The following is a 17,245-nucleotide window of genomic DNA, read 5'->3' on the forward strand; positions in this document are numbered from 1 at the left end:
CTGAAAAAATTTAGCTTTTTCCCACAATATTCTAGTTTTTTTTTTAGATACAGCTATAAGTTTGTCTGTCTGACCTCAAGAACTCAAAAACCACAGTTACATTGTCATTTCACACATTTCATCACATAAAATTACCTGAAGCCATCCAGTATTCGGCTCATGCCATTATTAGTCTTTTAGCTTTGTGTTATGTTATGCTAGCAAGTTTTCATACTAACATTAGCCTGATAAAATTCCGTTACGTGACCCTAGCACCTTTTCATGCTGATATGATCCTGTTGTGTGACTGTATAGATTTAAAGACATGTGAACAGTTAAATCCGTGAGTCACTCCTCTTGCTCAGGTACTCAGCCACCACAAGTATGCAGTTGTTTTTTTTTTTTTTTTTTTTTTTTTTTTTAGCACATTATAAATCCTGTTTTTCACAGTGGAGGCACTCAGCACATGCTAATGTTAGTGCCTTGACACCTAACACCAAGCTAGCACCAAGCAATTATACAACATATATAAATGCTGGAACATTAAATAAGGAAACGGTGCTTCAACACAATGACAGTATTTACTAATTATGACCTGCCACTGGGTTAAATATGTATAATTTATAAGGGCCTTAGAATATATTCAGTATTTTCCCAATGATTGCTCATAAGGAAAGACTAATGATTCAACATATTCTATCCAAATGTATTCGCTTTGACCATTTTAAAGTACATCTTATTTATCAACTCAACTTTGAACACTGTAAAAACATCACAGGTGTTAACAGTGGCTAATCTAGTTAGATAGTTACCCAAAGAGCTAGTCTTCACAGTGGGAGTAGTTGGTATTTTCAGTGTGTTTCAGAAAGTCTTTACCCGTTGGGTTACTTTGCATAATGTAAACTTTGTGTAAATGGCACGTTTACTCTGTATATAATTTATATTTGTGTGTTCTTCCAGGCAGTCTACAAGAAGTTACTACCTTTGTACTACCCTCGCTCTGTGGAAGAAGAGCGAGCCTGCCTGCCTCTCATCCCTGGTGACGTCGGCAACTCTGAGGGTGAACCCGTCGTTCCTGAGAGGCAGATCCGTATCACAGAGAAACCAGGCAGCCTGGAAGGTACCCACATCCAGAAATGAAAACTAAACAAAGCCATGATTAAATGGATTAAACCAACATTATAGGCCAACATTAAAGCTTGTTTCTAATTCACTGTAGATGAATGAACATGGAGACTTACACAAGCTGTTGATTCCTCCCCTGGAATTACCATGTAGTCTGTCATAATTATTCTAGATTTGCATTTACACATATTCAGAGCTGAATAACTTTAGGTATTGACTATTATAAAGACTTGGCGCTGTAGGCACCAGTCAGTTACTTCTGGGCAAAATGACAGCTACTGCACCAGAGGGCGCTGACATACAGCTAACGGCTAAAGGGTCAAGATATTCTTATATTTGTAAGCACTGTACTTTACAGAAGATGAGGGCTGTTTGACAGTAAATGGACTTGACTGCATTTATATAGTGTTTTTCCATCTGCATCAGACGCTCAAAGCGCTTTACAATAATGCCTCACATTCACACCGATGTCAGGGTGCTGCCATACAAGGCACTCGCTACACACCAGGAGCAACTATAAATGCCAGTAATAAGAAGTACACTACAACAATGCACAAAATTCCAAAATTAATGAGCTGATAATACAGAAAAAAGGTGTGATTGATAAGCCAGTGCGACCTATATATAGATTATAGCTCTTCAAGAGATGCGATACTCTGGAAAATCTGATATATCATTTATTTAAAACGGTTAAATCATGTCTGCACCTCTTAAAAAGACTGTTTTATGTTGCTTTACAGTCTATCTCAAATTAAATTGGATTAAATCCAGGTTCATCTGGTTTACTACAGATTTATAACCATGTAAAACTGATAACCAGCCAATATATTCAATATTTAAAACTGGTAAACAGCCAATATCTGATTCACATCCAATTGAAAGCATTTTAAAAGCTCTTTGAAGAAGACTACATTTACAACCCCTTGCAAAAATTATGGAATCACCAGCCTCTGAGGATGTTCATTCAGTTGTTTAATTTTGTAGAAAAAAGTAGATCACAGACATGACACAAAACTAAAGTCATTTCAAATGGCAACTTTCTGGCTTTAAGAAACACTATAAGAAATCAGGGAAAAAAATTGTGGCAGTCAGTAACTGTTACTTTTTTAGACCAAGCAGAGGAAAAAAATATGGAATCACTCAATTCTGAGGAAAAAATTATGGAATCATGAAAAACAAAAGAACGCTCCAACACATCACTAGTATTTTGTTGCACCACCTCTGGCTTTTATAACAGCTTGCAGTCTCTGAGGCATGGACTTAATGAGTGACAAACAGTACTCTTCATCAATCTGGCTCCAACTTTCTCTGATTGCTGTTGCCAGATCAGCTTTGCAGGTTGGAGCCTTGTCATAGACCATTTTCTTCAACTTCCACCAAAGATTTTCAACTGGATTAGGATCCGGACTATTTGCAGGCCATGACATTGACCCTATGTGTCTTTTTGCAAGGAATGTTTTCACAGTTTTCGCTCTATGGCAAGATGCATTATCATCTTGAAAAATGATTTCATCATCCCCAAACATCCTTTCAATTGATGGGATAAGAAAAGTGTCCAAAATATCAACGTAAACTTGTGCATTTATTGATGATGTAATGACAGCCATCTTCCCCAGTGCCTTTACCTGACATGCAGCCCCATATCATCAATGACTGTGGAAATTTACATGTTCTCTTCAGGCAGTCATCTTTATAAATCTCAGTGGAACGGCACCAAACAAAAGTTCCAGCATCATCACCTTGCCCAATGCAGATTCGAGATTCATCACTGAATATGACTTTCCTCCAGTCATCCACAGTCCACGATTGCTTTTCCTTAGCCCATTGTAACCTTGTTTTTTTCTGTTTAGGTGTTAATGATGGCTTTTGTTTAGCTTTTCTGTATGTAAATCCCATTTCCTTTAGGCGGTTTCTTACAGTTCGGTCACAGACGTTGACTCCAGTTTCCTCCCATTCATTCCTCATTTGTTTTGTTGTGCATTTTTGATTTTTGAGACATATTGTTTTAAGTTTTCTGTCTTGACGCTTTGATGTCTTCCTTGGTCTTCCAGTATGTTTGCCTTTAACAACCTTCCCACGTTTGCATTTGGTCCAGAGTTTAGACACAGCTGACTGTGAACAACCAACATCTTTTGTAACATTGCGTGATGATTTACCCTCTTTTAAGAGTTTGATAATCCTCTCCTTTGTTTCAATTGATATCTCTCGTGTTGGAGCCATGATTCATGTCAGTCCACTTGGTGCAACAGCTCTCCAAGGTGTGATCACTCATTTTTAGATGCAGACTAACGAGCAGATCTGATTTGATGCAGGTGTTAGTTTTGGGGATGAAAATTTACAGGGTGATTCCATAATTTTTTCCTCAGAATTGAGTGATTCCATATTTTTTCCCCTCTGCTTGGTCTAAAAAAGTAACCGTTACTGACTGCCACAATTTTTTTTCCTGCCATTTGAAATGACTTTAGTTTTGTGTCATGTCTGTGATCTGCTTTTTTTTTCTACAAAATTAAACAACTGAATGAATATCCTCCGAGGCCGGTGATTCCATAATTATTGCCAGGGGTTGTAGTATCCAACATGCTTAAATTATTACAAAAAACAGATTGTCTGTTTAGACAAATTAAAGTCAGTTAATGTGATTTGAAAATGTATCAAATATATAATTTAAACACTAAAATATATTCACAGCCATTTAAAAGCACTTCTAACTTCAAAGAAGAAGAGCTTCACAGTGAAGCTCAGTGACTTGTCAGTTGTGCGCAGTGGTACTGAATTCCTCTCTGTCTTTCTTCCATAACGTTTTACCTAAATAAATCAAATACTGTAAAATAAATAATGACTAGTAAACTACTGTTGTGAAAAACTTGTCAACTAGCAAAACTGTAGGGACAATATTTTTTCAAGTGGTTGATATATAAATTTAGAACCACACATTTTCTGTTGTCAGTGGTATTCAATCCAAGAACAATTGAGATGTTTCCAAGGCTGTAACATTTGTCAAAGTACACACAGAATTGTATATTTTATTCCTTTTCAGTTCAGTGATCACTCACCAAACAGAAGCTTTTTTTCCTTCTGTATAATTTCAGCCTGAAGCTTGAGAACACACACCACACTTGTATAAAAAAAATCCTAAATGGTTCATATATTTATTAAACCCTTTGAGTTGAAGCTGAAAGTCTGCATTTCAGTCATAACCTGTTTTATTTTACGATATCAGGAGGGTGTACAGAGGTAAAATTATGTCACTGTGCAAATACTTATGTTCCTGACTGTATTTAAAGTCCTTTTTTTAGTGGTGTCTTCAAGTGGCTGTGAACAAACAGTAAGATGGCTTTAGTAAGCTCATTCTCCCTTTTCCACAGCAGATCTGCATGTTGATTTGGTGCAAGTTTGATTCCATTTGAATATTCATGATTTGTCACAATTCAATTTATTAAATTAATTTCATTTATATAGCGCCAAATCACAACCAAGCTGCCTCAAGGCACTTCACACAAGTAAGGTCTAACCTTAACATCGCCAAGAGCAAACACACAGGTGACAGTGGTAAGGAAAAAAACTCCCTCTGATGATTTGAGGAAGAAACCTCAAGCAGACCAGACTCAAAGGGGTGACCCTCTGCTTGGGCTATGCTACAGACACGGTTGACAATACAAATATACAGGAAATTTTTGGGAGTCCATGCTGGTGCACAGGACGGGAGTCCTGAAGTAGACGACGCCTACTCCCACATCTGGATGGAGCCTCACCTCAGACAGAGAGAAAAAACAGAATCAGGCAGCAGAAAAAACAACAAATTACTGTTATTGCAGTTACTCTCGATCTGGAACATCTTCAAGGCACTTGATGATGTCTTTAGAGACAGACTCTTCACTCTTTCTGATCCTCTGACAACAGGTTGAGGATCATTTTTGCCCATATTTGTGGCATTTCAAATTTTCAGTGATTAATGCTCCAGACAGTGCCTTATTTATTTGCTATTCTCCTTGCTGAAGGTCTTTCCGACAGTGGATTTTTTTTTAATTACTCCCATTCCTTTTTGAAGCTCTTGTGCCATTTATTCTTGTACAGTAGTGTTCAGAATAATAGTAGTGCTATGTGACTAAAAAGATTAATCCAGGTTTTGAGTATATTTCTTATTGTTACATGGGAATCAAGGTACCAGTAGATTCAGTAGATTCTCACAAATCCAACAAGACCAAGCATTCATGATATGTACACTCTTAAGGCTATGAAATTGGGCTATTAGTAAAAAAAAAAAAAGTAGAAAAGGGGGTGTTCACAATAATAGTAGCATCTGCTGTTGACGCTACAAACTCAAAACTGTTATGTTCAAACTGCTTTTTTAGCAATCCTGTGAATCACTAAACTAGTATTTAGTTGTATAACCACAGTTTTTCATGATTTCTTCACATCTGCGAGGCATTAATTTTGTTGGTTTGGAACCAAGATTTTGCTGGTTTACTAGTGTGCTTGGGGTCATTGTCTTGTTGAAACACCCATTTCAAGGGCATGTCCTCTTCAGCATAAGGCAACATGACCTCTTCAAGTATTTTGACATATCCAAACTGATCCATGATACCTGGTATGCAATATATAACAACACCATAGTAGGAGAAACATGCCCATATCATGATGCTTGCACCACCATGCTTCAGTGTCTTCACTGTGAACTGTGGCTTGAATTCAGAGTTTGGGGGTCGTCTCACAAACTGTCTGCGGCCCTTGGACCCAAAAAGAACAGTTTTACTCTCATCAGTTCACAAAATATTCCTCCATTTCTCTTTAGGCCAGTTGATGTGTTCTTTGGCAAATTGTAACCTCTTCTGCTCGTCTTTTATTTAACAGAGGGACTTTGCGGGGGATTCTTGCAAATAAATTAGCTTCACACACGCATCTTGTAACTGTCACAGCACTTACAGGTAACTCCAGACTGTCTTTGATCATCCTGGAGGTGATCAATGGGTGAGCCTTTGCCATTCTGGTTATTCTTCTATCCATTTTAATGGTGGTTTTCCGTTTTCTTCCACGCGTCTGTTTTTTTTTTTTTTGTTTTTTTTTTGTCAATTTTAAAGCATTGGACATCATTGTAGATGAACAGCCTATAATTTTTTGCACCTGCGTATAAGTTTTCCCCTCTACAATCAACTTTTTAATCAAACTACGCTGTTCTGAACGATGTCTTGAACGTCCCATTTTCCTCAGGCTTTCAAAGAGAAAAGCATGTTCAACAGGTGCTGGCTTCATCCTTAAATAGGTGACACCTGATTCACACCTGTTTGTTCCACAAAATTGACAAACTCACTGACTGAATGCCACACTACTATTATTGTGAACACCCCCTTTTCTACTTTTTTTTTTTTTTTTTTACTAATAGCCCAATTTCATAGCCTTAAGAGTGTGCATATCATGAATGCTTGGTCTTGTTGGATTTGTGAGAATCTACTGGATTAATCTTTTTAGTCACATAGCACTACTATTATTCTGAACACTACTGTATGTGTATTGTATGTCACATTGTTTCTTCCTATAGACTTGCTGCAGCATTGTGAATAATCTGGAAGGTGTTTTTCCAATCATGACAAGACAGTTTATAGACTGGCTCTCTGGTTCCAGCTCACAACACATCAACTCAGACTCAAAGTCAACCATCGCCGTCATATAATTTTCCAAAGAGTGTAATGCAACCTGCTCGTCAAGTTGCGTATATGGAGCACACAACAGTTTTTAGACATATTGTAGACTTGTATGGGATGTACAAAAAATAGCTAGGAAGGTGTTTCTGTGTTGAATTTGTATTAAAAAGAACATTAGCTTTTTTTTTTTTTAAAAAGTTCCTTGAACTTTTAACCCTTTTGGCCTGTGAAACAGGGTGGATGGGTTTTTCTGGTAGTCAGCCAGTAATGTTGGCATTTAATGAGTCAACCATTTGAATAGCTGACTCATATGACATCTGATCAATGGTCTTCACTGGAATGATTCAAAATTGTGAAGTTTGAATGTCCATGCAGATATCTTTGGTGACTCTAGACTGTAATTTCTGTTGTGGAAAGACAGGGCACTGGTTTTTGATGACTTGAATGGTATTTGTACCTTGACATTTGAGAATGACTTGACTATTTTGGAATGAGAACAGTCAATTGTACAACAACAAAACTGAAAAGGATGTTCTGCCATGCGTTATGGATTGCTTAGGACATGTTTTGGTTGATATTCACAGTGTGTTGCATTAATTATCCAAGGATTCTTTATTGTCATACCATATATGCTTCTACATGACGTGATACAAAATTAGGTTTTAAAAGGTCCTGGGGGTTAAATAAACTAAAACTAGACTAGCAAATATAAATAAATAAGAGCAAGAATAAAATAAAAGAAAAGGCAACCAAGCAAAAAAAAACGAAGCAAAAAAAAAAAAAAAACAGTTTGCACATTGCACAATAATTCTGCCATGCTGGTCTGAGCAGCATGGCAGAATTATTGTGCAAAAAACATACGGTTGTGCAAATTAGTTATTCAGATGTTGCGCAAGTATACGTTGTAGAACTCCAGTTATTGTGCAAAGTAGTGGTGTGCAAAAGGCCAAAGTGTTGGGCAAACAAGGTATTACTAGGTGTTTACTCATCTGAGGTAGTGTAGTTAATGTTATGTGCAGGAAGCAATAGAGCTACTCTAGTGCTTCACCAGAACTCAGCAGGTTCACAGTCTCTGGGAAGAAGGTTTCTCCGTCTGGTGGGTCGGCAGGTGATGCTCCGCAGCCTCCTGCCCGAAGTGAGAGGAACAACCATTTTGCTTTCCCCGTGGGTGGGGTCTTCTTTTAGGCTAGAGTCCCTTTTTCTGCATCTATTTGTTTAAATGTTTTGAAAATAGAGATACAAAATACAAATGAAAAGCAGATCTAGATAGAAAAGAAGTGCAATAAATAAACAGAGTCTCATATATAAAGTTTTAGAGTTTGATTAGAGATCCATCTAATCCATTGTTCATTAAGTACAGGATACTTAAATTTCGTGATTTGGTCGATTTGAAAATATTACAAACAATGTACCAAGCTAATAAAAATGCTTTACCAACAAACATTCAAAATATGTTTGAGAAAAGAGTAAGTAGTTATAAACTGAAAGGAATAGAAGTCTTTAGAAAACCAAGATACAGAACCAAAGTAAAAGAACGGAGTATTGCAGTAAATGGTGTAAAATTATGGAACAATCTTAACAAAGAAATTAAAGAATTAAGGTCGCTTAAATTATTTAAAAAAAAACGTATTAAACTAGATGTATTAAGTATGAAACTATAAAATAAGTTAGTGGGCTGTAAGGAAGTAAAAAAAAAAAAAAAAAAAAAATGTAATTTGTTAATAATGTATAAAATGTTTTAAGTTTAAAAATGTAACCTGTCAGAGATGTAATCTATTTAATAATGCTCATAATTATGAAATAAGTCAGTGGTATGTGACAAGTTAAAGAAATACAATCTGTTAAATAATGTTGAAAAATGACGCTGGATATTGAAAGATTGTATTGTAAAAAGGGGCAGAAAATATAAGACTTGTTCTTCTCTCTGCTCCTTTTCATTCTGGTAATGGAGATGCTTTATTTCTGCTTTTCTGTTTTGTTTTGTTTTTTTTTTTCTTTTAAATGAATGAAATAAATAAATGAAATGAAATGAAATGAAATTTGCTGTCTGTTGGGATTTTTCTGTCTGCCTGAACCACACCCGGTAGTTTTATGTGGTGAACGAAAATAACTGACAGGAAACGGACTTCAAAAAACAGATGTTGTATTAAGAGATGCCTACACTGAGAACAGTCACTAAGACAGCGCTGGGGTCTTCTGGGAGCGAACGACACATGCACCGTCGCAAGAGAAGAGCCCCTGTCTTAGGGCTGAGCTGTTCTTATTCCTGTGGTGGGCGGTCTTGCCTTGCCATTGTGTATCAGTGGGACTATGTGATTGGCTGCAATACTGGTGCATCGGCTTGGTAAGTGGGTAACGTGATCATGTTGTTTGCTAAAGCAGCATGTGTCATATCAAAACTAAGACTAACTTGTTTGTGTCAGCATGATAAGCAATAATGGAATTTCCATCAGGCACCCTGGTTTGTCCCCGACAGATATGAAGCGCTTGTTTTTATCAGTTAGACTGCGTGCAAAGCAGCTAGGTCAAATCCAGTTTGTAACATTAAGTGATCTGAGGACATTTGGTTGTATGTCATGTAACATTCTGGCATTCAGATTTGTACGTCACATAGTATGAAAATTTATCTGTCATTGATGGGAATAACACTGTTAAAACAAACGGCGTTACAAACTCTCTCACTCATCACTCATCTTTAACGGCTTATCTGGGATTGGGTCGCGGGGACAACAGCTCCAGCAGACTTCCCTTTCCCAGACCACATTGACCACCTCTGACTGTGGGATCCTGAGGTGTTCCCAGGCCAGTGTGGAGATATAATCTCTCCACATAGTCCTGGGTCTTCCCCGGGGTCTCCTCCCAGATGGACATGCCTGAAACATGCCAGATGGACATGCCCTCTAGGGAGGTACCAAGGGGGCATTTTTACCAGATACCCGAACCACTTCAGCTGGCTCCTTCCAACGTGTCGGAGGAGCGGCTCTACTCCAAGCTCTCCATTGATGACTGAGCATCTCACCCTATCTAAGGGAGACACTAGCCACCCTCCTGAGGAAAACCATTTCAACCACTTGTACCCGCGATCTAGTTCTTTTGGTCATGACCCAGTCCTCATGACCATAAGTGAGAGTAGGAATGAAGATTGACCAGTAGATCGAGAGCTTCGCCTTTTGGCTCAGTTCTCTTTCCGTCACAACACTACGGTCGAGCGAATGCAATACCGCCCCTGCTGCGGCAATCCTCCGGCCAATCTCACGCTCCATTGTCCCCTCACTCGTGAACAAGACGCCAAGGTACTTGAACCCCTTCACTTGGGGCAAGACTGCATTCCCTAGGCAATCCATCAGTTTCCCACTGAGAACCATGGCCTCAGATTTAGAGGTGCTGATCCTCATCCTAGCTGCTTTACACTCGGCTGTGAACCATTACAGTGTGTGTTGGAGGTCACAGGCTGAGGCCAACAGGACCACATCATCTGCAGAACGCAGCGATGACACCCTAAGCCCACCAAACTGGAAACCCTCCTCTCCCGACTACGCCTTGATATCCTGTCCATGAATATCACAAACAGAATTTGTGACAAGGTGCAGCCCTGGTGGAGGCCAACCGCCACCGGAAACAAGTCCGGCTTACTGCCCAGCACCTGAACACAGCTCTCGCTTTGTGAGTACAGAGATTGGATGGCCCTGAAAAAAGACCCCCTCACTCTATACTCCCACAGTATCTCAAGGGGTACCCCATCATACGCCTTCTCCAAGTCCACAAAACACATGCAGACTAGATGGCCATACTCCCAGGCACCATCCAGGATCCTTGTGAGAGTCAAGAGTTGGTCGGTTGTTCCACACCCAGGATGGATCCACATTGTTCCTCTTCAATCAGCGGATCGACTATCGGCCGAACCCTCCTTTCCAGCACCCTGAAGTAGACTTTACCAGGGAGGCTGAGTAGTGTGATGCCCCTGTAATTGGCAAACACTCTCTGGTCCCTTTTTTTAAATATAAGGACCACAACCACTGTCCCAGACCTAAATGTAATATTGACGAAACGTCTTATCCAAGTCATTTCCTCCACACAGAGCCTTCAGCATTTCTGGATGGATCTCATCAACCCCCAGGGCCTTGCCACTGCGGAGTTGTTTGACTACCTCAGTGACTTCCACCAGGGAAATTAATGATAATTCTCCATCTGGTCTGATGCAGGAGTTCCTCAAAGTGTTCCTTCGAGCGGCAGATTACATCCTCATTTGAGGTCAACAGAGTCCCATCCTTACTGTGAACAGCTTGGATGGTTCCCCGTTTTCCTCTCCTGATGTGCCTCACGGTCCGCCAGAAGCACCTTCGTGCTGACCGAAACTACTTCTCCATGGTTGCTCCGAACTTCTCCCACACTCGCTGCTTTGTCTCCCCCACAACAAAGGCTGCTGCCCTTCGGGCCTGTCGGTACCTTGCAACTGCCTCCGGAGTCCTCAGAGATAACATATCCCAGAAGGACTCCTTCAGTCAGACGGCTTCCCTGACCACTGGTGTCCACCACAGTGTTCGAGAGTTGCTGCCCCTTGAGGCACCCAAGACTTTCAGGCCACAGCTCCCCGCTGGAGCTTCAGCAAAGGAAGCTTTGAACATTGCCCATTCTGGTTCAATGCCCCCAACCTCCACAGGGATGCTAGAAAAGCTCCACCGGAGGTGGGAGTTCAAGATCTGTTGGACAGTGGGCTCCTCCAGACATTCCTAGTTCACCCGCACTATCTGTTTGGTCTTACCAGGTTTGTCCAAAGTCCTCCCCCACCCTCTGATCCAACTCACCATACTGTTCAATGGTTGTCTGTTTTCTTGTTCTTGTTGAAACCATGTTAAACTACCTCTCAGCAGTTACTTTGCTGAAAATATTGCATTTGGCCATTTCTTTCTTGACCTAATTTCTTTTTTCTTTTTTTTAAGTATGTTTTTAAATCATCAACTTTTATTTTGAGTGATGTAGCTTTTGTTTGTGCTGTTTCTAATTTATTGGTCAAGAGGATGGTGAATGTAACATAACACTTATGGTATTGATGTTCAGGCTGATGTATGTTACAAAATGGTTGGGATGTGGATCAAACAGATCTTGTGCAGTCCAAGTTAAGTGGAGTAAAAATGGACTCACATAAACATGATGCCGGTCACGTACATATGTGCATCTGGATGAATGTACACAAATATGTATGGACTCGTAACTGTGAACTTGCATGGCTGCAGAAACAAGCACAAACTGAATGGACCAGAGCACAACTTGTGTATTTTGACTTTCAGTGTTATAACGTGCAGGTGATTTAGGATTAATACAATTATACAACAAAGCAATGATATATAAGTGTACTAAATGCAGTAACGACACAGATAGAAAATTAAGCATTCAGGAAAATATCTAATCCTCAGTACTACTTCCCAGTTTTACATCATAAACCATATATAGTTCTTGTCTCCTTTGTTTGTGTATGAAATAATCAAGAAAACTGATTACATTTTGTGTGTTTGTGTAGATGAATCTGAGGAGGAGAGCCTGGAGTCAGATCTGGGCCAGATTGGGAGTCACGCCTTCGCTCGGATGGAGGATGATGTGGACAAACAGCGCAAACTGATCCTGCAGGGCCAGATGTCAGAGGCAGCAATACAGAAACAACACCAGCGGAAGTAAGACCCCAGCCAAATGCTACAAAAGCTGACAAAAGCTTCCAGGATAAATCTGATGGTATTTTCAATTGAGCGCAGCCATGTTGTGTCCAGTACTGTTATAAAATGTCAGCAAACACAGCACTTGTGATTCTGGCCATTGATTTAAATAGCAACAAACTTATAGAAACATTCACATCAGTCCTGGTGCTTTGTGATTTGCTCCCCTCCCGTCCCTTTCGTAACTTCTCAAAGACATATCTCTATATCTGCAGCTTATGTCAGGATGATAATTGAATTTTGTAAAAGCTGAAAAATAGATTTATGTGTCAGTAAAATGGTTGAATCTGGCCTGAAATGGAAAGCATTCAGTTTTGAGGAGGGTCTCAATAAAGAGATCAAGCAAACAATTATTTTTATGTTCCACTACTCTGTATAAATTATGCAGGACACTGTCTTTGTGCCTGTTTGCCTGAGTGGGTGCAAATGCAATGAGTTGGTAACCATGACAAGGCAAAGTGCACATTTTAATCTAGTAGTAAATGAGCCGATTATATTTTAGGGTAGTTTTAGTGTATACAGTAGTGTTCAGAATAATAGTAGTGTTCAGAATAATAGTAGTGCTATGTGACTAAGAAGATTAATCCAGGTTTTGAGTATATTTCTTATTGTTACATGGGAAACAAGGTACCAGTAGATTCAGTAGATTCTCACAAATCCAACAAGACCAAGCATTCATCATATGCACACTCTTAAGGCTATGAAATTGGGGTTATTAGTAAAAAAAAAAAAAAAGTAGAAAAGGGGGTGTTCACAATAATAGTAGCATCTGCTATTGACGTTATTGACTGATCCATGATACCTGGTATGCGATATATAGGCCCAACGTCATAGTAGGAGAAACATGCCCATATCATGATGAATGCACCACCATGCTTCACTGTCTTCACTGTGAACTGTGGCTTGAATTCAGAGTTTGGGGGTCGTCTGCGGCCCTTGGACCCAAAAAGAACAATTTTACTCTCATCAGTCCACAAAATATTCCTCCATTTCTCTTTAGGCCAGTTGATGTGTTCTTTGGCAAATTGTAACCTCTTCTGCACATGTCTTTTATTTAACGGATGGACTTTGCGGCGATTCTTGCAATAAATTAGCTTCACACAGGCGTCTTCTAACTGTCACAGCACTTACAGGTAACTCCAGACTGTCTTTGATCATCCTGGAGCTGATCAGTGGGTGAGCCTTTGCCATTCTGGTTATTCTTCTATCCATTTTGATGGTTGTTTTCCATTTTCTTCCACGCATCTCTGGTTTTTTTTGTCCATTTTAAAGCATTGGAGATCATTGTAGATGAACAGCCTATAATTTTTTTGCACCTGCATGTAAGTTTTCCCCTCTCCAATCAACCTTTTAATCAAACTACACTGTTCTTCTGAACAAGGTCTTGAACGTCCCATTTTCCTCAGGCTTTCAAAGAGAAAAGCATGTTCAACAGGTGCTGGTTTCATCCTTAAATAGGGGACACTTGATTCACACCTGTTTGTTCCACACAATTGATGAACTCACTGACTGAATGCCACACTATTATTATTGTGAACACCCCATTTTCTACTTTTTTTACTAATAGCCCAATTTCATAGCCTTAAGAGTGTGCATATCATGAATACTTGGTCTTGTTGGATTTGTGAGAATCTGCTGAATCTACTGGTACCTTGTTTCCCATGTAACAATAAGAAATATACTCAAACCTGGATTAATCTTTTTAGTCACATAGCACTACTATTATTCTGAACACTACTGTATGTGGTAAATGGACAGCATTTATCCATCTAGGACAGACACATACAGTTCTTCAAAATGATGCATCACATACACCTCTTTCTCACACACACACACACGCGCACAGCAGTGTCGAGGTGCTGTCATGCAAAGTGCTGCATGCAGGGTCCAACTTGACCCTTGTTTGAAGGCACCTTAGTGATGCTATAGAAATTTATAGCAAAGCAACAACAAAAGCGTATCAAAAATAGATCAGTTTCATACAATGGAAAACTCCTACGTAAACAATGAGTACATCACCATCACTATGACTCCAACTAACGCTATCAAGTTCACACAAAATAACATACTGATTCATTACCAAAAAGGTGTAGGCTAAAGTCAGACTGTGTTAAGCCTACATGAGAAACCTTGTGGATGATCGTGTTTCAACTAAAACAAGGAAAACAAGCGTTCATATTGACCCTCTGTGTGTTCTGAAGTCGCAGCTTTCTCTCTGGTTAAAACATGGGAAAGAACTGAGCATGTTCTGTGCCCCATTTGTAGAATAACTTCCCTGCTGAGATTAAGCCATCAGATTGGGTTGAGATGTTTAAATATATATGTAAAACACATTTTTTTCTTTTATCTGTAGTTGGTAATAAATAACCAGATATATTATCACTTCATCTTTAATTACCTCAATTTTACCAGGTAATCATTTTCTATCACTCCCTTTTAAATGTTGGAACTATTTAGCTGCACTGAAGGTTAAGAGGCAGGATATCCAGTGCATTTATAAAGTATTCACTTTTTTGTTGTCATAGCCTTATTCCAGAATGGATAATTTTTTTCCTCAAACTTCTACACAGAATACCCCATAATGACGATGTGGAAAAAGTTTTTTTGTGCTTTGAGAATGCTGCAAATTTATTAAAAATTTAAATCACATGTATATAAATATTCACATTCTTTACCATGAAGCTCGAAATTGAGCTCAGATGAATCCGCTTCCCATTGATCATCCTTGAGATGTTTCTGCAGCTTAATTGGAGTCCACCTGGGGTAAATTCAGTTGATTGGACATGATTTGGAAACACACACCTGTCTACATATAAGGTCCCACAGTTGACAGTGCATGTCAGAACACAAACCAAGCATGAAGTCAAAGGAATTGTCTGTAGACCTCAGAGACAGGATTGTCTCAAGGCACAAATCTGGGGAAGGGGACAGAAACATTTCTGCTGCTTTAAAGATCCCAATGAGCACAGTGGCCACCATCTTCCATAAATAGAAGTTCAGATCCCCAAGGATTCTTCCTAGAGTTGGCTGCCTGTCTAAACTGAGCAATGAGGGGAGAAGGGCCTTAGTCAGGGAGGTGACCAAGAACCCGATGGTCACTCTGTCAGAGCTCCAGCATTCCTCTGTGGTGAGAAGAGAACCTTCCAGAAGGACAACCATCTCTGCAGCAATCCACCAATCAGGCCTGTATGGTAGAGCGTCCAGATGGAAGCCACTCCTTAGTAAAAGGCACATGGCAGCCCACCTGGAGTTTGAAAAAAGGCACCTGAAGGACTCTCAGACCATGAGAAACAACATTCTCTGGTCTGATGAGACAAAGACTGAACTCTTTGGCATGAATGCCAGGCGTCATGTTTGGAGGAAACCAGGCACCATCCCCACAGTGAAGCATGGTGGTGGCAGCATCATGCTGTGGGGATGTTTTTAAGCATCAGCAACTGGGAAACTAGTCAGGATTGAGGGAATGATGAATGCAGCAATGTACAGAGACATCCTGGCTGAAAACCTGCTCCAGAGCGCTCTTGACCTTAGACTGGGGTGATGGTTCATCTTTCAGCAGGACAATGACCCCAAGCACACAGCCAAGATATCAAAGGAGTGACTTCAGGACAACTCTGTGAATGTCCTTGAGTGGCCCAGCCAGAGTCCAGACCTGAATCTGATTGAACATCTCTGGAGAGATCTGAAAATGTCTATGCACAGATGCTGCCCATCCAACCCGATGGAGCTTGAGTGGTGCTGCAAAGAGGAATGGACCAAACTGCCCAAAGATAGGTGCACCAAGCTTGTGACATCATATTCAAGAAGACTTGAGGCTATAACTGCTGCCAAAAGTGCATCAACAAAGTATTGAGCAAAGAGTGTGAATATTTATGTACATGTGATTTCTTAGTTTTTTTTTTTTGTTGTTTTTTTTTTAAATAAATTTGAAATTCCATTTTGGAAGGCTGTTACATAAAATGTGGAAAAAGTGAAGCGCCGTGAATACGTTCCGAATGCACTGTGTGTTAATTCATGTTTATGCCAAAATGCACATCATACACATCTTGCATTTGGAATTCTTTGTGTCCATTAAATAATGTTGAGGATGTTTCTCTGTTACAGTACAATCGTTGGCTGTTTCGAGCGAGAGCAGAGGATCTGTCAGACATCGCAGCCCTGAAAGCCCTTATATCAAACTGGTATGTGATCATTTAGATGTGCCATGTAATTAAGCATCTATTACAGATACAAATCTGCACCCACAGAGTAATCATTACATTTTGGGGCTAAGATGAGGTATTCAATGAAGATTAGGGTGAAGTCATGTTTTAGGGTAAGAGCTTAACCTTTTTATATTTTATGTAAATTACAGCTGGAGAGAAGCTGTTCTACACGATGTAGGCGTCGAGGTTCACTGGTGCCGTTGTCGCCGACCGAGCGGTCCCCCCTGCCTTCACTGCGCATGCGTCATTTCTGTGCGTCAGTCACGGTTCACAGATTATCACCTTGTTACTGCTTAAAACTGTGCCCCAGTCATCATCTATGAAATATGGCCATCTGGTATTGCAAAACTTTGCATCCGTCCGTCCGTCTGTCTATGCTCAGCTTAAATCCAGTCCTATTATTGCCAGAGTCTTCAATTCAGACCTTGTACAGGTTCAAGATGGCTAACTTTGACCTAATTTAAGAGGTTTTAAGAGGGTAAAATGTCACATTCTGTTTCTATTATTTATTTATTTATTTTGAGTAGCGGGGTAACCAGAGTAGAGTGGCACCATGATGTCATTGGCAGGTCTCTTTAAAAACCACTTC

General features: G+C 39.8%; 1 protein-coding gene across 1 annotated transcript in view; it reads left to right on the forward strand.

The window, feature by feature from the left end:
* gdap2 (ganglioside induced differentiation associated protein 2) overlaps positions 1-17,245 on the forward strand; it is a 74,126-nt gene that overhangs the window by 29,086 nt on the left and 27,795 nt on the right. The window contains 5 exon segments of the mRNA XM_034186154.1: positions 940-1,099; positions 12,262-12,412; position 12,965; positions 16,556-16,618; positions 16,620-16,632. Of these exon segments, the coding sequence (XP_034042045.1) occupies positions 940-1,099; positions 12,262-12,412; position 12,965; positions 16,556-16,618; positions 16,620-16,632 (388 nt within the window).

Source organism: Thalassophryne amazonica, chromosome 14, assembly GCF_902500255.1.
Source record: "Thalassophryne amazonica chromosome 14, fThaAma1.1, whole genome shotgun sequence".
NCBI classification, from domain to species: Eukaryota; Metazoa; Chordata; class Actinopteri; order Batrachoidiformes; family Batrachoididae; genus Thalassophryne; species Thalassophryne amazonica.